Source organism: Micropterus salmoides, unplaced genomic scaffold, assembly GCF_014851395.1.
Source record: "Micropterus salmoides isolate LMB-PRFRI ecotype aquatic unplaced genomic scaffold, ASM1485139v1 Ms_hic_scaffold_11, whole genome shotgun sequence".
Classification (NCBI taxonomy): Eukaryota; Metazoa; Chordata; class Actinopteri; order Centrarchiformes; family Centrarchidae; genus Micropterus; species Micropterus salmoides.
Genome location: NW_024040152.1, coordinates 6,131,421 through 6,157,047, shown reverse-complemented (window position 1 = coordinate 6,157,047; position 25,627 = coordinate 6,131,421). Strand labels below are relative to the sequence as shown.

Sequence of the window (25,627 nt, the reverse complement as noted above, 5' to 3'; positions counted from 1 at the left end):
GATGTGTGTTAAAACTGGTCTAGAGAGCTTGTGCTACTTGGCCGATGCTTTTAAGGGATTTAGGGTAACATGCGTGCAGACTTCTTCTGAGTTCTTCTTGGTTTATTGATTTATAGGACTGATACTGGCTAACCATTGTTTCTAAACATTTCTAAAACAGGTTATATTTGAATCAAAGTAATACAAATTCTTCATATATTTTCAGTTTGAGTGTCCTGAGTAGGTCTCAAACCCTGTCTAGTGTAATTTAGTGAAATGCTCAAATGATTAGTCGATTAACTGCCAACTACTTTATAGTCAGTTCAACTCCAAACATTCTCTGGTTGCAGCTTCTCAAATGGGACAATTTATATGATTGTAAACAGAATATCTTTAGGTTTATGTTAGACAAAACAAGACATTTGAAGATGTCACCTTAGACTCTGAAAAACTGTGATATGGATACAGTATGCATAACAATTTCATTATTTTTACAGACATAACAAACAAACAACAAAAAAAACTGTTAATTTCAGCCCTATTTCAGTGGTCTACTATTACTCCCTGAGCCATATATGAAGTATAATGTATAGTAATTCTGATCATAATGCTGGTTTATAGTACAGTATACTTATGTATTCAATTTTGAATGTTATCAGGCCATGTATTTTACTGCAATGTATCTATTTTCTCTCAGTACCTCCGCCCCATCGCAGACATCTTGCCAGGTCGTTGCCCGTGCCAAGAGGAAGTATACACACAGGGGGGTTCCTGTCCAGGTTGGCCTTATCTGGAGCAGTGGGACAAATATCACAACACGATGCAAAACAAGGCCAAACCAAGAAAACAAACTCACTGTAAAGAGTTGCAAAGAAAGCAACAAATCTATTTTGCAGCCCTACTTGTAAAACTACAAGTCAATATGGATGTTGAGTTGTACAACTTGTCTATTTCAAGAGACACATTTTGCCTGACAGTTATTACCTCTCTTTGTTTTGATTGATAAAAAATTGAGGCAATTTTTGAGAGACAGAACAAGTAACACATCTTCAAGACCAAATAAGAGGATGCCAGGTGATTTTTTTTTTTTCCTCAAATGATGACTAGTATGTTGTTTTCCAACTCACGTAATCATCCCATTTTACCTCTCCTGACTACGCAGACTCAGACATAATTAAAGTGTTTACATACAAACCATAAAGTACACTTTACCATTTCAGGCTGAGCAACAAGAGTGCTGCTGGCTTTCAAAACTAATCAGAACAAATGCAATTTTGCCAAAAAAGGAAATGGGGTGTTTAAGTTCTACTATGTTGTACACAATCAGAAATGGAAGACAGAATGAGAAATATACTAAAGCACCCCAGGAGGTTTGGGAGGGTCTAATACATGTAAAATAACTGATGCTATGGAAGCAGCACAGGGATCAAAGTCTTGATAACATCAAATGCTACAAAATGTACAATTTATTTTGTACCTATGAAGTCCAGGATCCAGCCCACAGTGCCGTCCCCTCCGCAGGCCAGCACTCTGTAATCAGGAACATCTCTGAAGAAGTTCAGCCTGCGAAGGAAACAGTCTGATGTGTATATTACTGCCACACAACAAGTTGTTTTACACTTTGCATTTAATTGTGTAATTTTCTCATAAAATGTTTTGTAATCATTTACATATTTTCATCACTCTGGTGAACCCTTTTAATGTTTTGCTCTCAAAGACCACACTGCTGTATATTAAGGCAATAACTCTTCTAATTGCTACAAACTGACCTTGCACATTTTACTAAGGTGACAAAATCCAGAAATGATCATAAAGCATTGTTATCAACACCAAATAAGGACTATTTCACGGTTAATATGTTATATACAAAGCATTATGCTGATAAAACACATTTAAGTATATTTTTGAGCTTCTAGAGAGGCTGACAGACACCGCACAGAACACTAGGAATAAATTGGTACTAACTGTGTATAATTATATGAATGGTTTCTATTTTTACTCAACATATATCTTTATTGTAGTAGGATTATATGGTAAATCCAGTTGCTCTGGGGAAATGATATTAGGCAAAATGTCCCTTTATGGAATACATTCTGTGCTGCATTACCATCATTCTGAAGCGCTCCTGCTGTTTATACTTGTTATGCTGTCTCATGTCATGACAAAGAATGAGTCCTTTCTTTACTTTCCGCTCTAAATAATTATTGAAAAATAATAGATTTTGTTCAGATGGGAAAGAAAAGAAGGTTAATCAAGACATATCCACTTTTCTCAGCCTTTCTTGACAATAGGAGAAAATGTTAAGTGTTCACATTACAGATCAAGAGCATTTTTTTGAGTCCATTGCCACAACACACTGCAAACCCCCTCTAATCTCACAAAATAACACATGCCGCATTGACAATTATTCATTTGGCGAGCTAGCCTGCCTGTTCGAAGGCTAATTGGATCATGACTGGCAATGTTCAGTCCAACTTCTTCCGTTCCTTCACAATAACAAAGCCCTAACTGAATGAGCCAGCCTCCCAGCCTCATATGGCGGGTAAATGATTCGCTCAATTACTCTCCAACTGGGACCACAAACCATATTAGACGCAAAACAGACGGCCGCGAACATGAAAGGCAACTTTGGGGATATTTAAATACCAAGAAACAAACACTTAATTTGCTGTAATTGCATTAGTGAGGCAGCTAATTGACAGCAGTGCATGCGGCTGCCTCGGCCTGCAGTGTCCGACGGAGAACGTTCACCTCGCTAATGTGCGCAGCAGTGCATACACTTGACAAAATATTAACAAGGTTACAGTGGGGCAAGGTCATCTGGAATGTTGTCAGCTCTGGGGAGAAGCTCTGGGTTCAGCTCCAGACAGCAGAGGGGATGCAGGTGATGTTTCAGGCCACGTGTAGAGACATCAATAGAACAGAAACAAAACAGTGGACACAAGGTCAGTCCCAAAAACTTGGAGCTGCGTTGGCACAACCTGTGACGTGACCACTGTGCCAGCTTCTCGCACAGACAGTCAAAGCCTCGTGGAGGTTTTTGTCCCCTGCGTGTGCTGCGGTGTATTTATTTTTTATAAGCCACAAAGATTCTGTTTTCAGATCTAATCAAAGCCAAACAACGTGGCAGCACGGCGGCGAGGCATTCCTGTATGTTTTAACGCCTCTGGCAACAACAAAGTGACGGAGCCTTGTGCATGTAAATGATCCATTCATTTTCTTAATCACAGATGTGAACCATAGGAAACCAGACGCTGGCCACACCTACAGCCTGCAGCCTCCTCTTCTGTATGCGTGATCACATGTGGTATGGTGAGAGTTTCACCCCTCTCTATCCGTCAGTCATCTGTGTTACATGCAGGCTTATGCATACGGAGCTGCTGCTTGTCTGAGGATACAGCATGCATGATACTGTCATCTCCAGGATTTGTTATGTGTGAACTCACCTCATTTGTGTCTGTGCTGTGTGGGGGAAGTGAGTGAAGGGTTTAATACTAAAGGCTTCTCTTGCATGTGATAGTGGTTATTATATGTGAGCAACAACAGCCTGTTTGTAAACAGAGGATCATTAGCAGACAGTGTATGATTTGTCAGTCTTTCGATTTTTCTTTCTTTCTTTCTATTTTGATGTTAAAAAACAATTAACGTCATAATTAAGTATTTAAAAATGTCTAAAATGGCTTTGAAATGCAAGTTAATGTGAGTAGGATAATAAAGATTTTGTTTTTTTTGCAGTGCATTTCTTCACAATCTTAAATAAAATAACAATAAAATCAGTCATAGAAAATGCATTAATGTGTTTTAGATGTATTTTTGCTAAAACCACTAATCAATTTAGTGTGTAACATGCAGCTATGATGTTTTTTGTCCAGTACTTACATGTCCATATACACTGAAATAGTTTTTGTTTGCTGCAATTATTCATCTCTTTCAAACTGGTCGTTAAGAGATCCCTTTCTAACAAGTACGTATCTTCCAGGGTTACAGTCTTTTTGGTCCAAAATATCTTCTTTGTGTTTCCGTGCTGAGCTGCGGTAGAAGGACAGTAACAAAATATTATGCTAAAAACACTGTAACCTTGGAAGATACTCACTTGTGTAAGTCAGACTACTGGAGGCTCATATTAGATTCAGCAAAACTTTGGAAAATATTTTTGCACAGAACGAGGACTTTGTCCCTGTCATGGAGTTCATATTACAGAGGGATCTCTTAAAGGCCAGTGTGAACAGTAAGTACAAACTGTTTAATGTATATACTGTTGACAGGCTTGAACCTTGTCTTTAAGTTATCTTCCCCTGTTTGAGCACACGATGAACAACATACCCCGGCATGGGTCCATTCTTGGCCAGGTTGTACACTTGTCTCGGGTTCAGAAGATACTGGAACTTTCTGTAAATCCTTCAGGAGTGAACATGCAGAAAACATCAAGACAACAAAGAGAAACTCACAACATTCTACTCCAATATTACAGATTAGGCCTAAAAAGCTGTGTATTTAGTGTCAGATTCCATAAGTGCCGACGCAGACCAGTGTCCAATCAGAGCGTGACAAGGCAGTGGACTGGGCAGTGGGGTGGGACATACCCAAAGTCCCCTTGAGGAGAAACCATTAGAAAGACTAATTCATTTTAATTTCAATTTCATTATATCAACTGGCTGAAGTCATATTTTGATCTCATAATTTAAACAAATGAGGGTCGGCGTAATAAGGAGTGAATGAATATGTTTCAGTAATAACCCAATTAGCCCTGGGTTAAAGAAGGGGGACCAGCCAGGGACGTGGCAGCGAGGAGAGTGTCTGTGGAGAGGAGAGGGGTGTGGGGCTGGAGGGGGGTGTGATCCGACGGTGAAGGCGGCCGGCGCTTTAGGTTAATGTTATTGTGTTTTTATTTGACTAAGTAAGCCTAAAGCACTTGGCAGCCAGAGACCATGCTGCTGCCTTCCCTTTGCGGCTGAGGATCGGGGCTTTAGAGGCCTCTTGTAGCATGTTGAGACAGATTGTGTACTTACCTCTCTCCCTGCTTCCCCCCGCTCTTCGGATTGACAAACACTAGCAGAGGATGAGTGCCCTCTATTGTTGTGATCTGAATGGGAGATGTCAAAACAAACCGTTGGTGTTTGGAGACTGCAGGAAGCTTCACAGGAATTCACTTTCAAGCCATATCCCTCAGACATTTTATCAAGTATATACAGCACTTCCAAGCAATGCCAGTCATCTGATCCATTTCATAGTTTTCCTGTTTCTTCGCAGAGATGTACAAGTGGCACCTGGCCAAGTGTTGGCACTCACCAACTCTTTGCCTGAGTCCAAATTCAATCTTCTGTTAATTATAATATCAAATTAAAAAGGAGAACAGTGATAAAGTCACAGAGTTTTGTTTTTACGGCAACATTTCTGAAATTAAATCAAAAAAATTTTTCCTTTTAAGTTGTTTTTTGATCAACTGATGTGGTATATTCAAAGGATGAGGCTCTATATTATTCTTGTAGTCAACAAATCCCATGAAAAGACCAACGACGCGCTAGTCAGTATGTCAATACTTTCTGACTTCCCTACCCTGTCTGTGTGACTCGACCCTGAGCCTAGTCATTCTTACTGAAGACACGTATCTCTGAAAACAGGTCACAAATATTCATTTCACCGTCTTTTAAAAAGATCCATAACTTTGATGGGGACTATTCTCAATGGCGGATTAATACACATTAAGTGCACTATCTATGGCAGCAGGACAGAGTATGTGGGACTGAGTCAAAATAAACAACCATGGCCGTGCTCTTGGTAATGAAAGATTTTGATTTCATGTTTTTTGGCAATAATGGAGCTATATGACACAGATGAATAAGATATATCATGCTTTGGATACAGACAACACTTTTTGGATACATTCATTGTTGGTTTTAGGCTTTTCATGGGATATGCTGACATTAAGAAAAATATAGAAAGCAAAATTCTAACTAAATCTTAATATCATTGGTACTTTGGCTCCAGTTTTTACCTGAATTTTAGCAGATATTAGTTTTTTTTAATAAAAATAATATAAGTTGTGTGGGCAAATGATATTAAATGCAAGCCATGTTTCGGTAACCAGACAGCCATGAATATACAGTACAGTAAAACAACCCGTCTATCTCTTAACCAATCAATACTCTCAACCTGATAACTAATAATTCACAATTCAGTCGTAATAGTTATTTGTCACCGCTTCCTAATTGGCAGGGCAGTTTGTCTCGTGTGACGTGGGAAAGGATTTTCTCTGAGTGGTAGTGAAACTGTAGACGGGCAGAGCCTGTGGTGCCGGAGGCCGAACTCACAAAGTGCCACATAAACAGGCTTTAATCCAACGGCCCCTGTTTGAATTGCCCTTCGTGCAGTTAGTCTGCAACAACTCGCCCTGTGCTCTCACTGACACAGATGAAGCGCTTAACTCCCCCTGTCTGCTATCCCAGCAGGCCAAGGGTGAATTAATGAGCTCCCTGTCCGGTCCAGAGTGATCCATTACTTCCTGTAATTATAAATAATAATCTTGATTATTATGCTGGTTAGCCGGCAAGAGGCAGAGATGGATGTGCCTGGGATATGATACATCATATTTCTCTCCCAGCCACGCGTAGACGTTTAGTCGCCACAGACAGCGGCAGGTTTCCATCGCCAGCATGCTGGCTGACAGATATTAGAGAGGATCAGGCCGGACTCAGCTCTGCTGTTTAGTACCGATTACCAGCAGGGCCTGCAGAGTCCCATCACATGCCCCGTGAACAACTGCAGAGGTTCATTTCAAAACATGATATTCAACAATGGAAATCGATGCATGGATAAGCTCTTATAATAATTGTTATTGCTGTTGGTTACAGTTAGCGCAGAAGGCAATAGCAAAAGCTTCTAACAAACACAGATGTAGAGAACACTCCAGTCCAGTCTACCATGTTCTGGTTGCACTGTCGAAAAAATTCCCCCTCAGTGCCTCATGTTTAACAGCATTTATAATCCCACCTGTATACCAGACTGACATTTCTAAAATCTTTTTATAGTTTTTACTCAAGTGGTTTTATACAGTGGAGTATTCAGATCTTTTACTTGAGTAAAAGTATCAACACCACAGTGTAGAAATCCCAAAGCAAACATCCTGCTTTCAAAGTAAAATGACAAATTATGCAAAACAGCACACTTCACAATATTATATGTCATATTTTTGTATTTTAATGATTGATGCATTAATGTGTGCATCCTTTTAACGTTGCAGCTGGTAAAGGTGGCGCTAATTACAATACATAATGCCGGGTAGCTTGTGAATTACCCCCTGGGATCAATGAGGTAATATCTGATCTTAACCAATAATAATATCTTTTTTTCTATTTTGTATTATTAATCTAAATTTGATGTATCTTGTAACTAAAGCAATCAATTAAATGCAGTGGAGTAAAAAGTAAAATATTTGCCTCTGAAAGCAAGCAGCCTAGCAGTACAGAGTAACAGGAAGTACCTCAAAATTGCACTTAAGTACAGTACTTGAGTAACTGACCTTAGTTACTTTCCACCAATGGTTTTATGCTGGTATTCTTGTATTTAGTTTTATTTCACATGTTTGGATGCTCCCTGAGATTCTTGTTGTATTCTATGATATCTTCTGTCCACCTGTTAAGCACCTACCACTCTAGTAAGTTACTTACTAACTTACATGTTATGGCTTACTACTACTAGTTGTAATTCATTTTACAACGTACATGTATAAACGCTATCTGTTGGCGATCTGACAAAATTTCCAGGGTGTATTTTGGAGTAATTTACCTACATTCTCAAACGTTTTACGTTAGTCTTTAAACGTTTTGGAAATGGTAAAAAGTACTTCTCAATCCAATTGTGCCATTTCCTTTCCCACTGAAGTTGACCCTTATAATCACTGAGATCAGTTTGTAAAAAACAACAACACTCGCTGTGTGCACAGAACACTAGAGCATTGCAGTATGGTACACTGTCTTTGTACTGTTAGAACAGAGCAAATTAAAGCAGAATACTTCACTGAGGTTAGAAAAGACTCACCTGCAGTCCTTGGCCGTCCACTGTGACAGAGTTGGCTCTCTGCATCTTCCCTCGGCTCGACTGGCTGGACCGGGAGTCTTTCCTCAGAGTTGACCCTCTTTCCTGCGGGACAAAGGTCAGGCAACAAGGTTTCATTCTAAAAAGGTGATATCCACTGTTAGGAAAATTGGATTATTTTGAAAAATCTAACGCCTGTATGTGCATCTTAACTGAATATTATTCATGCTTTTTTGCATTGTGTGACAGTTGTCTTAGCCTGTTTATGTATGTTGTTACCAGGGTGTTGAGAGCACTGAGGTCATGACCTTGGAATTTTTTCTGATTACATTTAGGTCAACAAAAACAAACTAATAAAGAAATAATTAAATGATTTAGTATCTTCCCCACCAAATACTATTTCTGGCAGCATCTGGGAAGCTTTGATACAGCATTTAGACTATTGTGTTGGAAAATTAATCACTTTGTTTTATGGGGCTGTAATTTCCCAATAATTCATTAATCCAGAACGTAACCTGGAAATGACTATTTAATCTAGTGCTAATTAGATGGAAAATAAAGCTAAGAGACAATGGTCATTAGTTTATAGTTTGGTTTATAAGCAGATGTAGATTTTCAGAGGAATTTCATTGAAATCACAGCTCTTTTTTTAGACCCAATAAATTAAATATAAAAAGCTAAATAATTTTAAAAATTGAGTCTTTCCTCTCTGTGCCTTTTTCCTAATCTATACAATAACAGGTGTCTTTTACCATACAAGTCAAAATGATTACACAAAGTGGATAACTGACATTTAAGAGATACCTAATGAGCAATTTTAGGTACAGTTTCCACCCAAGAAATAGACTTGTACCATTTATAAAAATAAAGCTTTGCCATTTCAGAGCTCAGCGGGAGAACACAGGCTGATGATTGCATCCTCAGCTAACACAGTATCAAACAAGGTCAGGCTCACTCAGCCACGGGACCGCTGACCAGTGAGGAGTGAAGTCTTACCAGGATGATGGGGCAGATTGAGTTGGGGGGCAGGATGTGATCCTTCAGGGGTCCGCAGTCACACTCAGGTTTCACATGGGAGGCACACTTGTTATGGAGCTGAAGGAGGTGGCAGCCGTTATTAACAGCTAACTTGTTTCAGTAACAGTACATGTTTAAGTGTACTTGTTCAGGTACATGCTCAGAATTTATCTGCATTATATGTGTCATTGTCTCCGTTTTATTTTCTATTAAGTTGCAACCACAAACAAGTGTATTCTGGGTGTAAATTGGTGGAATGACTTGTGAGGTATCAGAGGTGCTAAAATGAAACCCTAAAATACAAGAAGCAGTGGGAATATAATGAGGAGGTGGCTGCCTCTCCTCGGGTGGTGGCTTACCGTGATTTGACACCACACACAGTGGAGCCCAGTCAGGCCCTGGTAACACTTAACGGTTTTGTGACACTTGTCACACTTGGTGGGGCAGTTCCCTTCCACCCAGAAATGATGCATTACCTGCAGTGAGAGGGAGAGACAGCATACAGGGAGGAAAAGAAGTGAGAAAAGAAACATGGTGCAGAAAAACAAGATATATACAAAGGCACAAGTGACACAACAATTAAAGAAAGCAAGAGGGAAAGAAAACAAGCAGGAAACAAAGTGAAAAAAAGCTGAGATAAGAAAGAAAGAAAGAGAGAAAGAAAGAGGCCAAACAAATGATGCGGCCTATATCTTTAAACCAGGCTTATTCTGGTAATTAGCAATGCTTAGTAGCAGATTGAATTGTTTTAATTCCATTAGAAGAGGAGAAGCCCTCGTCCTAAGCTCAATGGAGCATCGCCGATCCAAGCGTGCCGACTTGTAAACACTCCAATTGGACGCACCTCAGTGTTTTTCTTGGACTTGACATAGGTTTTGATGCAAGACGGCGGCGCGCGAGCCACACATCGCTCGTGGACTGTGTACTTGCAGACTGGGAAAGAGAGAAAACAAAAAAGTAATTTGAGACTTTCAACTAGGGAAAGACAGAACACAGAGGAAGGAAAAAACTGACTTTTCATACAGTTATAAGTGATATACACTAGGGTCTGAGTAATGTGTTTGTGAAAGCTGTTCTGAAGGGGCTTGTTGCCAATATTTTGTGAAAAACAGCTTGGGTGCACGACAGAAAAAATGAACGGAAAATGGCCATTCATTCAACACAAGCAATTTTTATACTTTCATAGAATAAAGGTTTTATTATAGACTTTTGTGGAGTGGCTTGGTTGTCTTTGTTGATATTTTGAGGTGATTATTTTTTTTTCTTTTTAAGCATTAAGTGTTGAAAACAGCATCATGAGACACTGAAACTCTTGGCTAAATCCCAGGCTAATTACATCTTTTTCATAGGGCCAGGTGAAAATTAAGGCACCAGTGTTTTTGCGTAAATTTGATCACAGAGTAACATCCTTAATATTGGCACTGCAACACTTGAACAGACAACATGTTTTGTACTGTATTGTATCTGTCTGCACAAATCAATGAATCTGTTAGACCCTTAATGGTAAGTAAATTACTCACATGAGCAGCAGAGTCCCTGCTTCCCCAGTCCAATTAGCATGTTGAGACACAGGTTACAGTAGGCTGGCTTGTTGAAGTGCTTCAGTCTCCACACGTGTTGCCCGTCATCTTTAACATTCTGCAGTGAGAGAAACAGACCAAATGACTGAGTGATTGAATGATGACCGACTGCTTCAATACATCATTTTATATTCTCATAAGCTGATCATTTAGCTTGTGGAATTAGTTTTTTCACATTAATTTGTATTTGTATTTTACTTCTGTACAACAGAGGACATGTTTTGCTCTCTTCCCTTTGCAGTCATATTCATTCATAAAAAAATGACATTGGTGGAGATTTATGCTGAAGCTGGTCAAATATTTCCATCTAGTGGAGAAATGATGAACTGAAGGCAGAACTGATTTCACTCATTCACTTGGGGATCACAGGATGTTCTCAGGAAACCACTGGGGAGTGTGTGAGCTGTTACGAGATAATTAGGAATTGCAGAAAATGAAGATAGCTTCATTTTGGCGGGGGCTAATGAACAGAAAACAATATAGAAAAACCATAAAACACATGTCTAAACTATCAGTTCTAAAATAGCAACGTGTCGAGTTTTAAGTTATTAATAGTTATTTTATTTACAGGAGAAAATCTCACATTCAACCATCACATTGACTGAGCATCATTGTCAAGTGCCATGTACAGTACACACTGTGAAGTATGGCAGACATTTCCCTCCTGATGATATTTTATATGAGGTTTAGGGGATCAGACCTCAAGGCAGTTACTGTCACACAAAATGTATATCATTAGGTGAGTTTTAAATCTCTCTAATTACTAGCATGCCCTAATAAAATAAACACTACACTTGTTTTTTATAACTTCCTTCCAAAAGGATCCATAAGACTATTTAAAAAACAGAGGATGAATTCTGACTTTGGTGAACTCCTGACTCCACATTGCGCCACCAAGAGGTTTACATTTGTGTTTGAGTGAAATGTCTTGGTCCACACACTCATGCTCCTGTCAGGATGACTTATAGGCTACTAACATTGTTTGATACTAACTTTTCATACAGCGCCATTATCAAAATTGTTATTTGCCCTCCCTGTATTTTGTGTTTAGTGCTAATTGGCAAATGTTAGCATGCTAACACACATCAAACTAAGAGCACATGGGAGAAATGTGGCTTCTACATTTAGCAGTTTGACGTTAGCTTTTAGCTCAAATTACAGCTTTTTCTAAGTACAAGCTCACAAAGTGGCTAGCTGAAGACTCAATTCGGGTACTTCCTTGAGTATACTAACATGCAGTAACGTTACACTGCATACACTATTGCTTACTTGATTCTGATGGAATTTGCTCCACTGTCTTGAATGCCTTTCTATTACTTGCTGCAAGACTCTGAATGTTACTCATATATTGGAACTAATCTGCACAAAATATTGTTTTTGTTACAAAAACTGAAAGTGTAACATAAATCCATAAAGTTAGTGCATATGAAGTATTTTCAAGAAAAACAAAGTCTAAGTATTAGTTAATTGTAGTTGAAATATAGCCATGAATGCATAATGTCCAATTTAGTGGACAGATGATTAATCGTAATTTCCTCCCAACATAATCAATACTCGGGAAAGTTTAACAATTGTATTACTCCTTAGTTGTTACTAGATGTTACAAAATTTATTTTATTTACCTGCAGGGTTCTACTATAATTGGAGGAGTGTCATGAATTACCTGAGCTGCTCAGCGTTTCTGACATCCGTTGGCCATCTTGTTTTTTTTTTTATTTAATTATTTTTTTAATTCTTTATTTTTACAGGTAAGTCATTAAGAACAAGTTCTTATTTACAATGGTGGCCTGACAAGTGGGGTAACCACTTAGGGAAAAGGAAATAGGGCTGAAATAAATACAGTACATTAAAAATACATACAGTTTTAGCAATTACATAAAATACAAATTAAAAACACAACACAGTAGACAACACAAAAATTATTATGCAGAGAAGCAACTGCAAGTGTGAACAAAGATGATATAATAGTTTTAAAAGATGAAAGTGAAATTAATGTATCCAGTTTAAGAAAACTTTGCAAAGCGTTCCAGTCCATGGTAAAGAGTGTCAAGATTTGATAGAGTGGACTTGCAAGCAACCCTGTGCATAGTGTCTCCATAGTCTAATGGGTAGGATGGTCATTTGAATAAGAGTAAGAAGACAGAAGTGGTGGTGGCGAAATGGATAAGACACATACCTTTGGTGTGGAGACCCGGGTTTAATCCCCCCCTGTGACCCATCCACCAGTGTGTCCCTGAGCAAGATACCTAACCCCTAGTTGCTCCAGAGGCATGCGACCTCTGACATGCACAGCAAGTGAAAGTTGCTTTGGATAAAAGCGTCAGCTAAATGAATAAATGTAAATGTAATGAAGGAAGAACGGTTTCTGTAAAGGAAACCAAGTTTGGCCTTGACCTTAGATTGCAGTTTTGATATGTGGATGGAGAAAGAAAGTGAAGTTTCCAACCAGATGCCCAAGTATTTATATGCAGTGACTTGTTCTAGAATAGCCCCCTTGCAAGTGGTCATTTTAAGGGCTGGAGGAGGCATAGTACCCTTACGGTGAAACATGATTTTTGTTTTAAAGGTATTAAGAGTGAGATTGAGTTGTGTAAAGGATTGCTACAGTTGGAAAAAGCTATCTTGCAAGGTAGCTTGAACAGCATCAGAGGAGGAACCCGTGGCATAAAGGATTGTATCATCAACATACAAGTGAATGAGAGATTTACCATTAATATTAATAATATATTATTAATATAAATTAAGAAAAGTCTAGGGCCAAGGATGGAGCCTTGGGGGACACCCCTAGTGACCGGGAGAGAATGGGAAAAAAGATTTTAAAATCTTACACGTTGAACCCGGTGAGAAAGATAATTAGAGAACCAAATAAATGAGTGATCAATGACACCAATGCTGCTAAGTCTGTGGAGGAGTGTGTTGTGGTCCACGGAATCAAAAGCTTTTATAAGGTCAATAAACATAGCAGCGCAGTGTTGTTTGTTATCTAACGCGGATGTAATGTCATTGAGCACTTTAGTGGTAGCTGTAACACAACCATACTCTGATTGAAAGCCAGACTGTGCCCCGGAGATGATATAGTTCACCTTAAGATGATTGATTAGTTGTTTATTAAGAAGTTTTTCCATAATTTTAGACAAGTTTTGACAAATTTAAGTTGCACTTATAAAGGCACAACGGCTTACCAGAGCGTAGCAGTGTATGACATGACACACTAGCGTGCACTGTAGTGGCTGATGTGCAACTAGACTATCAGAACCTCGGCCCATACAACTAAACAGCTTTTGAATAGCAGTCCACTGTAGTGACCACTATATGTGAAATTGCTAGTAAAGACACAGTAGTGTCAAAATTGGAAGCAAAACAATCAATGGGTTCCTTTTCAGTTTTTTCTCTCAGAAATGTTCATTCTGAAACGCTTTCGTTGTCAAAGCATTAGCAAGCAGCCAATGTCACTAGCAAATGTAGGTGGCCTCCCTGTGGACTCACCGTCTCCAGGCCCAGTAGGACCAGCAGTGGGATGGTGGTCATGCCTCCCTGGATCCACTCCTCCAGTGACACTGTGCCATCGTGATCATAGTCAATCTCCCGCATCATTTCCTGCAGGATCTACAGAGTAAATAAAAACAGAAGTCAAAAGAGAACAGAAGATGAAGTTGAATTTGTCACATCTACACTAAGTGGTGTATCCACGCGTACATTTCTAATTTTGTAATTGTTACTGTTGTGCTAGGCAGTGCTGTAAACAGTCTCGTCTTATTCTTTTCTGTATAATATCTATATATATACAGTAAAAGCACAACTATGATTCCTGTCCTGTCTCCGGCAATGTATAACTTTATACTGGTGAAAGTGATAGGCATATATGCCATACAGAAAATGTGCAGCCTTGCGCATTTTCAATCATTGTCATCAAAACGTTAGCCAAAGTGTACATCAGAAAATACTTCCAGAGTAAAGTGTATTAATTATTAATTATATTGACAACATGGCCAAACATTTTGACTATCTTGTTTGTAAATAATGACTTGTCATTCTGATGGCTATAACATGTTTACTGACATAAATATTTACTTTTGAGACACTAAGGATTTTGAACACATTAAGGACTTTTGCAGGTAAACAACTGTGTTGTGTTGTGCTGTTTGTACTAACTGTTTTGAGAAATGCACTTACTGTTTTGCAAATGTTAAGGATGATTCGAGAAATGGACCAAAGAGATTGATAAGAGCTGTAAGAATCTGGTTCATCATTTAGTGTTAAAGTTCAACCTGCTTTTAACCAGTTGCAGAAATGTTGTTATGAGAAGAACATTTTTTAATACTGAAGAAGTATCTGGCAACATGCCAAGAGGTTTGCTTCACAGTATATTGAATTAAATTCACATTATTACTACTACTTCTGTTAAGTGGGTGAAATGTCTTTCTTACTGGTTTCAGTTCAGTCACGTCCCATTCCAGGTACTCTGCTACATGCATCATCTGGGAGATAATGTGCTCCAGCTCCTGTGGCGAGACCACAGACAGTCATTACGGGCACAGAAATACTGTATTTACCTTTCTGTATATTGCAGCCTTACAAGTTGATGTCACCAAATGTCTTTGGCGTGAATAGACTGATAAACAGTGTGTAATAGCAGGTTGGGAATGTCATTGTTTCACAGAAAGAAACAAAGGCAGCGTGGGAAGAGCTCCAAGGCTGATGGTTTAATTACAGTGGTTGCTTTATGGGGAAGGGGGGTGACATTATTATCTGGTGGGATACTGAATGACTACGATGCACTTTGGACGTCTTTAATATGTTGAGTATCAGTAAGAGTGTATGAGTGCAAATCAAGAGTTCACACATTTTTATAAAATTACAAGCCATTGTTTAATTTTCTCTAAAATCAGGAGAACAGTTTGGGACAACATATTAACATCTCACCATTTTGGTGTGCTCTCTGCCCTCTTTCTATTACTGTTCCTGTCTGTCTTTCACTATCTCCCACTCCCAGCCAAAAATGAGGTACTAATAGTCGGATAATATCCCCTCCACCCACCCCGCCCTTGTCCTCTCACTCCTCACCCTCTAATTCCACCTCCAACTCCCTCCTACGCACTTTCTATACATATACACATACTGTACACTCCGGTGGTCTTCCATTCATAAATACCCTCTGTCATCCACCCATTCATGGGGAGAATGGGAGCAAACAGATTTTTTACCCCTAAAGTGCAGATAGATAGATAGATAGAAAATCTAGAAGTATGAAGTAACTAGTAGTCAAGTAACTATAGATGTGAAATAAATGTAGTGAAGTAAAAAGTACAATATTTTCCTCTGATTTGTAGCTGAGCAGAAGTATAAAGTGTAAACACTCATACAAAGTACTTCAAACTGTCTTATTATCGAATAGATTTGTTTATTTTTATTTTTTTCTCACTATCATATTACCAACATCAACTGTATTGATCTTAATGCAAACATATAGAGCTGAAACGAGTAGTCAATAAATCAATTAGTCGATCAACAGAAAAATTATCTGCAACTTTGGTTTGTTTAAATAATTTTTAAAGCAAAAGTATGAGCTGGTTTCAGTTCCAATTATGTGATAATAAATTAAAAAGCTTTGGGGTTTGGAGCGTTGCTCAGACAAAACAAGGTATGTTTCACTGTTTTTTCTTAAAAATCAAACAATTTATTAACTAAGACTATAATCAGCAGATTCATTGATAATGAGAATAAGTGTTAAATTAATAAGTGTTTTTCGACATGATAATGCCTCCTCTCATACTGTACATTGTGTCTCTGTCTTGGTGCTGATGATGCTTCTGAGTTTAACACAAACAGTATAACGCTAACATATTTGGGGTTGCTATGAGTTTCAATTTTGCACTTTGGAACAATAAATCTAAGGTGAAAGTTATTCTTAAAGAGGAGAATTATTTACCGAGCTGTCCAAAGATCCGTTTCCATCTGTGTCATAGAGGCGAAACATAACTGTGGAGACAAAAACAAAATGTCAAGTTATAGTATTAACATACAGCACTCTCCGCCCTTAAAAGCGGTTATTGGCAGGAGGAGCCACAGCACTCACTGTTTGCCGTGCTAATGTCACTGTGTACTTCACTGCATACAAACACAAAGCAAAACCAGAATCTTAGCAGTTGTAAACATCTGAATGCTGCAGTGTCCCCCAATTACCACACAAAAGTGTTACCATGGAAACAGACAGCTCCCACATCACAGATGTGATTGGCCCTTCCTTTTACATCATGGTGATGAGTAAAAACCCCAGAGTCTGAACGTAACAGAATCAACATTAACAGCAACATGACCTGGCTGCAGATGATTTCCAAAGTAGCTATACTTAGAGATGCTCTGGCCCATGTCACCTCCACATGAGCGCAGTTGAGGTGCTGCAGAGGGTGGGTGCTGACATCATCCTGAGTTGACGTCAGACGGCGGTTTGTGAGGCCACTAATGAGGAGCTAATTGCAAGTTTCCTGGGCGGGTGTGACCTTTTGGGGGGAAGTGATGCTGGCGTATAGTGTTTGGTGTTGGGTGGAGGCTGATGGTGTTATGAGGAAGTGATTGTGGTGACCCAAAGAGGCCCAAAAAAGGTAATAAAGTGCAAACGATGATGTATTTGTTCTGTCTACAGAACATAGTGGACAGAGAGTCTCTGTGACTGCTCTCAGGAAACATTTCACAAACAAACATCTATATTTACTCACTTGATAGTTATCTATCAGCTCAAGATTATTAAATGTATTTTGATAATGTGACCTACTGATTTTGAATTGGTCTCAATATAAATTTAAAATATAATCAATATAAATAAAGTCTTTCTATATGTTATAGGTTTATACTAGTTTAGCTGTCACCACTTGAATTTTATGTGTTTTTGTGCTCATTAGTTTCTTATTTCTTTACTGTATGTCATATTTACCTTAATATTAAATGCATCTTATGTTCTCCATAATTTCACAGCTTTAAAATTTCTTAAAATTTTTCAAGGTCTTTTGGAAATCTTTATCAGTACGTGATTATGAGCTTGCCAAGACATAAGACTATGGCTGCTTAGCACTGACATGTCATGCTCCTAAATGTGTCAAAGCAATTGTCTAGAGACTTATTTTTTCGTGACACCTTGCATTGTGTATAAAAAATAAAAATAACATTTTAACATAATTTTAATAGCATATTAAAATGATTTTTAAAAAAAACATATATGTTGTTGAGTACAAGTAAAAACATTAAAAAACACTATGTTTGAATAATTGCCAGAACCGTTTCAGATGATCCTGATGAAAGAGAAATACCAACACAGAAACTTCTCAAACAAGCCGCAATTAAATCAGAGCAGTTCCAAACAAACCAGCAGAGGGACCCATGCACCTGAGAAATAACAACGGGGATGCAGGAAGAGAGAGTGCTCAGTAAGACATTATCCATAGTTAGATCCATGATGCGCTCACACGCAGGCAGTTGTAGTTGAATTATTCAGTCATCCCCGCGCTTAATGAGTGCTGCTCTACTCAATAATTCAGCAGATGGATGAGAATTACAGCACCACAAAAAAAAATCTGATGTCCAATTAAGCGATGTAACCTTGTGAATAAATTATGTGATAAATGCAATTAAGAGATGTGGAAAGACGTGTCAATAACCTGTGAACATGAGGCATCAAACATCCCTTTGGAGAAGCTTTATTGGAGCTGCAAACATAATTTCCAAATAAGTGAGATAAAGAAGAAACGTTGTAGTTTAATAGTTTTTAATAGCTCCTCCTTCAGAAAAACCTGAAAACATGACAGATAATTACTTAGGTTGTAAGATGAAAGCGCTTATTCCAGATATTATTTTTCACAAGGGTGAAAGAATAAAACACTGAGGAGGACCCAGTTTGAATATGCTTGCTAACCACCAAATACACCAGAGATAACTCTGACTCACTTCAATTAAATTCTGTAAAAAAAAACACAAGGAGACAGACAGATACAAAAAGACAGAGCACAAGACACATAAGCCCGGCAAATATTTGGATAGCAAATAAGTATTTATACCACAGCTCATATCAATGCAGAGGATTTATAGAAGACACCATGTTTAGCATTTTATTGCTTGTAGAAAACCCAATATCTGTCTGGTATCAGTTTTTAAAAAGCCAATTATAAATACTCTGTATTATGGTTCTATTCAGGTTGATGTCCTACTGTCATGTAACCTCGCAGATAGGATTCTCAGAGCCTGGAGACATGGAGACAGTCATAATGCCATTGGTGGAGATAAACCTCAGTGGGAGGAGCACAATTGTTCAGAGAGCAGTCATAGTTCAACATAGACAGTAACATTAATAAACAGGAATGACTGATGTTTTTCTTTCATTTGTGTCCTTTCATTCATTTGTACCTAATGTAGAACTACAACCAATTTGGGCTTTTAAACATTTCTTCTTCTTTCGGTGCTGAGAAACCTGGTAGTTTCATTCAATTGTGACCATGACCAAAGATTAAAAGGCTTTGGCAAAAAACTAGTTAAAACTAATGCAGGCAAAAACATGATGTGATATTTTGGAATATTCAGTCAGATCATAGAGTATATCACCACAACATGCATGGACTTAAAAAAAACAGCAGCTGCTGCATGCTATGTCATGGCCATGGAAAGTACTTGTTTGTGATTGGCTGGCAAGTGTCTCTTCTAAATTGTCAAAGAAAGATCCAGTCAACAGTGAATGTGAAAGCTATAGTACACTGCAGATAACCACAGCAACAATAGTTCTCCTTGATGCTGCATTATCATACTGATGTGACCAGTTAAACTGACCACAAGCAAACACTGAAAAAGGACAAAGCCTAACTCGCTTACCTTCTGATACACGACCATGACATACAGTAACCATAATAATACACTGGAGGTTTTCCAATATAACAGCCTCCGCCTCATCTATTATTTTCGTATGTCAGGACTATGACTGCAACTTTTGATTTATGTGCTGATTTTTTCCCTCGATTCATTGATTATAATTTTGTCAATAAAATGTGGTAAAATACTGATAATTGCCCATCACAATTTCCCACAGCCCCTGGTGGCATCTTCAAATTGCTTATTTCAAAAATTATTCTGTTTGCTATCATATACAAAAGCCTCAAATCTTTACATTTGAGAAGCTGGAACAAGCAAATGTTCAGTAGTTCTCAGAATGAATCGATCATCAATGCAGTTGCTGATAAATTTTCAACAAATCAACTAATCATTTCAGCTGTAATTAGTACTCTTCATTATGTATTTGTTGCAGAAGGTCGCCTGTGGTTATAAAGATATTAGTCTGATTCTTACTTCGTCACATTGTCTCCCCCAGTAAAAACCTCAGCTGTCTAAAGCCACACTCAGATGGGATTAACATTACAGGGGGAGGTGGGGAATAAAATACTGATAATTTAACTCGTCATTATGGAGAGCATTTTAACCATTGTGATATTAACAGGAAGTGGTCTATAACAGATATGAACATTATGCAGGACATAGCCAAAAGACAATACCAGTACCCACCTGTGACTTTCATTTCAACTACCCAAGCACTTGCTCTCCTGATGGCTTTTATCTTTCCTTAATAATCCTGTATGTTGGTGTGAGCATGTTAATCAGATTAGCAAAAACATTTTCAGCATCGTACATGTCAAACATCACACTGAGCTGATAAAAAGTAGAAGGTCCACTTTGAAATACAAGGAGGACCAGCGAGTTTACAGAAAAACAGTAGGTAATGCCAGCTGGAATTATTACTGGGTGGGGTGAAAATTACCCACATTGGCACGGCAGACAGGATTAAGATCTCTAACCAGCACAGGTAATGCTAAAATCATCCCACCTCCCCCAGAGAAATAAATGTGGCTTTTTCTTGAATCAGGAAGAGGGCAAAAGGCAGCTTTTAGATTTGATTAGATTACCTAAACATCTAAAGGCTACTGTGATTTAAAACTTGAAAGATCAGCTTGACTTCGGCTTCGGTCTGACCTGAACATTACTTCCTCTGTTTGGCTCACTTTGAGTATTCAAGGTTCCAAATGTGTTTCTTGTATCACTGCAATTCATAAACTTTTCTATGCATTACTGAGCCATCAGATGCTTGTTGTATATCAACAGTTGAACCAAAAATCATGTGATATGGGGTTGACACTCACACTCAAGCTTGTCCTCAGGACGCCCGCCCTCCAGCAATGAGAGGTAACACACAATGTCCTTCAGCTGCACCGTATCCAGAGGCTGGGGCAGTGCAGGCATCTTCAGAGGGGTCGAGTTGCTTTTGATCAGCTTCAGCCCTGTAGGGTGACGCAGATGAAAGGTCAAAACATCCTCCACAACGCCTCTAATGTTGGCCAAACAACCTGCTGGGTTAGGATGCCTGACATTAGTCATACAGTCGTATTGATCAATGGTGGGTGGTGTCCAGTTCAGCAAAAGCCGAACAAACAAATAGTCCAGTTTTAGCCTTGTCAAAGGCCTGCTTTGTTTATAAAGCAGGGCTGTATTCTTGCAAGTGATTTCAATGGATTAAACGTCTATACTGTACTGCAATGTTTCAACCTTATTTCATTGTGTTTAATGGTACAGCACAGTAAAGATCAATACATGACATAAAGTCATTAACTCTCCCTCTCTCAATTCCTCACTCCATCTCTAGCAGATGTACCAGCTAGTTATTAGTAGTCAAATCACGTTTCTAGCTCAGATGTTTTTTTCTATATGTAGTACTGGTTTTGTAAGACAAACAGTGTTTGTGGCATTACGATTGCACATTCCCATACCAATGTAATCAGGGATGTTGTATGTACACTGACAAGAGCAACGTTGTAAATAGCGCTCAATTAAAAGCGCTACTTTTAACAATTAGAAAACTGAGATATTTCTGAAAGCTCCTATGTATCTGATTTGGCACTTAATTAAAAGGATGTGCCTAAAAACCAACAAACATGCATGCCATGTATCAGTCAAAGTTCATAACAACAAGTAAATTCAAGGTAATTAAACCCATTTCAATGGATGTAGAGCCACATATCAGTAATATTCAGTAATCTTATCAGCTTTGCAGTTACACAACCATCTTGAATTGTCCACCGGAATGTTCTGCCATCCATCCCATCTGACATGAATGTGGCATTGAGTTCTGTGTTCAAGCCTTGACGCACAGTGAAGTGCAGAAAACACTGGGTATTGTAGAAAGGGTTGAATTTAACAGGATCAGAAACATCAGAGTTTGATGTTGATCCAATGAAGTTAGCGTTGAGAGCTGAATGCTGATTCAACATAGTTTCAATAATGTTTGATATCTGGGGATGGACTCGATGATGGCAGTGTAGAAGTGCACCATCATTGTCTTTGGCAGGCTGAACTTCTACAGCTGCTGCAGGAAGTACATCCTCTGTTGGGCCTTCTTGGTGATGGAGGTGATGTTCAGCTGCCACTTGAAGTCCTGGGAGATGATGGTGCCCAGGAAGCGGAAGGAGTCACGGGATGATGGGGGAGGGTGGGGCTGGGCTCTTTCTGAAGTCCACGACCATCTCCACTGTCAGAGCGCTGAGCTCCAGACCGTGCTGGCTGCACCAGGTCACCAGATGGTCGATCTCCCACCTGTAGGCAGACTCATCCCCACCAGAGATGAGCCCAATGAGGGTGGTGTCATCTGCAAACTTTAGAAGCTTGACGGACTGTGGACTAGAGGTGCAGCTGTTGGTACATAGGGAGAAGAGCAGAGGGGAAAGAATGCATCCTTGAGGGGAACCGGTGCTGATGGTCCTGGAATCAGAGACGTTGTTTTCCCAGCTTCACGTGCTGCTTCCTGTCTGTCAGGAAGTCAGTGATCCACCTGCAGGTGGAGTCAGGCACGTTCATCTGAGAGAGTTTGTCCTGAAGCAGGGCCGGGGTGATGGTATTGAAAGCAGAGCTGAAATCCACTAACAGGATCCTGGCATAGGTTTCTGGGGAGTCCAGGTGATGGGGGATGTAGTGAAGGGCCATGTTTACTGCATCATCTACAGACCTGTTGGCTCTGTAGGTGAACTGCAGGGGGTCCAGGAGTGGGTCTGTGATTGATTTAAGGTGGGACAACACAAAGCGCTCAAAAGACTACCACAGAGGTCAGGGTGACGGGTCTGAAGTCATTTAGTCCTGTGGACCTTGGTTTCTTGGGAACATCGATGATGGTGGAGGCTTTGAAGCAGGCTGGCACATGGCATGTCTCCAGTGAGGTGTTGAAAATGTTTGTAAACATCGGAGACAGCTGATCAGCAGTGCTTCAGGGTGGATGGGGAAACAACTTCTTTGCAGGGTTTTTCTGCCTTCTGAATAGTCTGTTGACATCCCTCTCTGAGATGGAGAGAAGGGGGCGTGGGTGGAGAGGCAGGTACAGATCAAAATTACTGCAGACTGTTACTGTGAGGTGAAGAGGGAGCTGAGCCTGAAGGCGAAGCTGTCGATTTACTGGTCGATCTACTTTCCAGTCCTCATTTATGGTCATGAGCCTTGGGTGATGACTGAAAGAGTTACACTACAGTACCCACACCAAAAAGATCAGTTATTACTGATATGATACCATATGACTAAGTATGCTGTTTGTATTGTATGGAAAAGTAAACCTTTAATGATGATGTGAAAATAAAGGCTCCTGTGTGCAGAGGGCACACATGGGACTTGTTAGTTCCCCTATCTATACTCAGATGAGTATCTAGGGCGGTGGGAGGTATTACAATTAACAAAACTGGATCAATGACTAAACTAATTCAGTTCCTCACGTGCTCTATGAGGTAAATGGGGCAAAAAATGTGCATTAAATATTGAATGCACATGACTGAAACTGCAACCAAAAGGACATATAATGTAAGGTGATGTCCTTAGTTTACCAATATTTTTATTTACTCTTTCAACTTTAAAGCTTTTAACATGACATGAAACGAAATTTACATTGAATGTAAAAAAATATTTGGGTCACTTACTCTTAATTTTTCACCAAGAGGAAGATTTAAAAAATAGAAAGTTTTAGCTTATATAGATTTAGCAAAAAACAAAACAAAAAGCAAATATCACGGCATCCTTGATATAGTGTATGTCAGTGTAATATCAGTGTAATATCAAACGCACTCTTCACGCTGCACTCTTCTGGAAACAGACATCTGATGTTGTACCTGGAATCTGCTGGAGCCCCCAGTGTTCTGACTACGACTGGCATCAATGTTGCTTTTACTCCCCACATCTTTTCTAGCTCCTCTTTCAGCCCTTTATATATTTTACATTTACATTTACGTTTTGAGCTACTCATGTTCCTTCTTCTTGATGTTGCTGTCGCTTGAGATTGCTACATCTATCACTACTACTTTCTTCTGCTGTTTGTCGATCAACACAATGTCTGGTTGGTTAGCCATCACCAGATGTTTGTCTGGATCTGAAGTCCCACAGGATCTTAGCTCGGTCATTCTCAACTACCTTAGGAGGTGTCTTCCATTTTGACCTTGGGACTTCCAGTCCATACTCCTGGCAGATATTCCTGTACACTATGCCAGCTATCTGGTAATGGTGTTCCATGTACGCACTTCCTGCCTGCATCTTACACCCTGCTGTTGTGTGCTCTACTGTCTCAGGGGCATGCTTGCACAGTCTGCACCTGGAGTCCTGCCTGATGTGGTAGACCCCAGCCTCTACTGATCTTGTACTAAGTATCTGTTCTTGTGCTGCTATGATTTGTGCTTCTGTGCTGTCCTTTAGTCCTTTTCTCAGTGGTAGGATTTCTTAATATCAGCCACGTCTTCTATCTGTCGGTGGTACATGCCGTGCAGTGGCTTGTCTCTCCATGAAGTTATTTCCTCCTTCTTGTCATCATCCTTGGACTTCCGCTGCCTGGGGTATTCACTTAGCCCTTCATCTTTGGGGGTCATCTTCCTGATGTACTCCTGGATCTTTGTGTTTCATCCTGGACAGTAGTTTTGACACTCACTAGTCCTTGGCCTCCCTCGCTCCGCTTAGTGTACAGTCTCAGGGTGCTGGATTTGGGGTGAAATCCTCCATGCATCGCGAGGATGACTGGCAGGACGTATGTGTTGAAGACTCAGATCTTGTTCTTTTCATTCAGCTGACTTTTCAGACCTCCCTTACTCTGTGTAAGTATTTGGCTGTAGTGGACTTCCTTTCTTCCTCCTCATGGTTTCCGTTAGCCTGCAGGATCCTGAGATATTTGTAGCTGTCCTGAACATCTGCAATGTGGCCTTCTGGTAGTTCAACCCCCTTGGTTCTGATCAGTTTCCCTCTTCTTAATACCATCCGACCATACTTGTCCAGTCCGAATGACATTCTAATGCTGTTGCTGTAGATTCTGGTATTGTGGATCAGTGAGTTGATGTCTCGCTCATTCTTGGCAAACAGCTTGATGTCATCCATGTAGAGGAGGTGACTGATGGTTGTTTCACTTCAGAACCGGTATCTGTAGCCAGTCTTTGTGATGATCTGGGTGAGGGGGTTCAGGCCTATGCAGAACAGCAGGGGGATAGTGCCTCACCTTGGTAAGTACCGCACTTAATGGTGACTTGTGCAATTGGCTTTGAGTTGGCGTCCAGATTTGTTTTCTACAGCCCCATTGAGTTCTTGATGAAGGCTATTAGTGTTCTGTTGATCTTGTACATTTCCAAGCATTCCAGTATCCATTTATGTGGCATTGAGTCATAGGCTTTCTTGTAGTCAAGCACAGATTGGTCTGCCTGGTCTTGCAGTCTCGAGTGACTGCCAGTAGCTGGTGCTTGGCTCCCCTGGTATTACTACCCATTCCCTTCTGGGCCCTGTCCATGTATTGAGCCATGTGCCTACTCATCTTAGCCGCTATGATGCCTGACAGGAGCTTCCATGTTGTGCAGAGGAAGGTTAGTGGCTGGTAGTTGGACGGGATTGTTCTCTTCTGGGGATCCTTCATGATCGTGACTGTCTGTCCTTGAGACATTGACCATTCTGGGTGGGTCCCATCCATCAGCAGTTGGTTTATTTGTGCTGCC

The 25,627-nt window shown here is 39.7% G+C and overlaps 1 protein-coding gene across 1 annotated transcript in view; it reads right to left on the bottom strand.

The window, feature by feature from the left end:
• dgkb (diacylglycerol kinase, beta) overlaps positions 1-25,627 on the bottom strand; it is an 89,314-nt gene that overhangs the window by 50,049 nt on the left and 13,638 nt on the right. The window contains exons 6-18 of the mRNA XM_038710582.1: positions 20,780-20,917; positions 16,540-16,589; positions 15,038-15,112; positions 14,097-14,216; positions 10,551-10,668; positions 9,875-9,963; positions 9,390-9,506; positions 9,010-9,108; positions 8,017-8,118; positions 4,989-5,062; positions 4,303-4,377; positions 1,457-1,542; positions 680-769 (exon numbers count right to left, since the gene is read on the bottom strand). Coding sequence (XP_038566510.1) covers positions 680-769; positions 1,457-1,542; positions 4,303-4,377; positions 4,989-5,062; positions 8,017-8,118; positions 9,010-9,108; positions 9,390-9,506; positions 9,875-9,963; positions 10,551-10,668; positions 14,097-14,216; positions 15,038-15,112; positions 16,540-16,589; positions 20,780-20,917 — 1,233 coding nt within the window. The remainder of the gene's footprint in view (positions 1-679; positions 770-1,456; positions 1,543-4,302; positions 4,378-4,988; positions 5,063-8,016; positions 8,119-9,009; positions 9,109-9,389; positions 9,507-9,874; positions 9,964-10,550; positions 10,669-14,096; positions 14,217-15,037; positions 15,113-16,539; positions 16,590-20,779; positions 20,918-25,627) is intronic.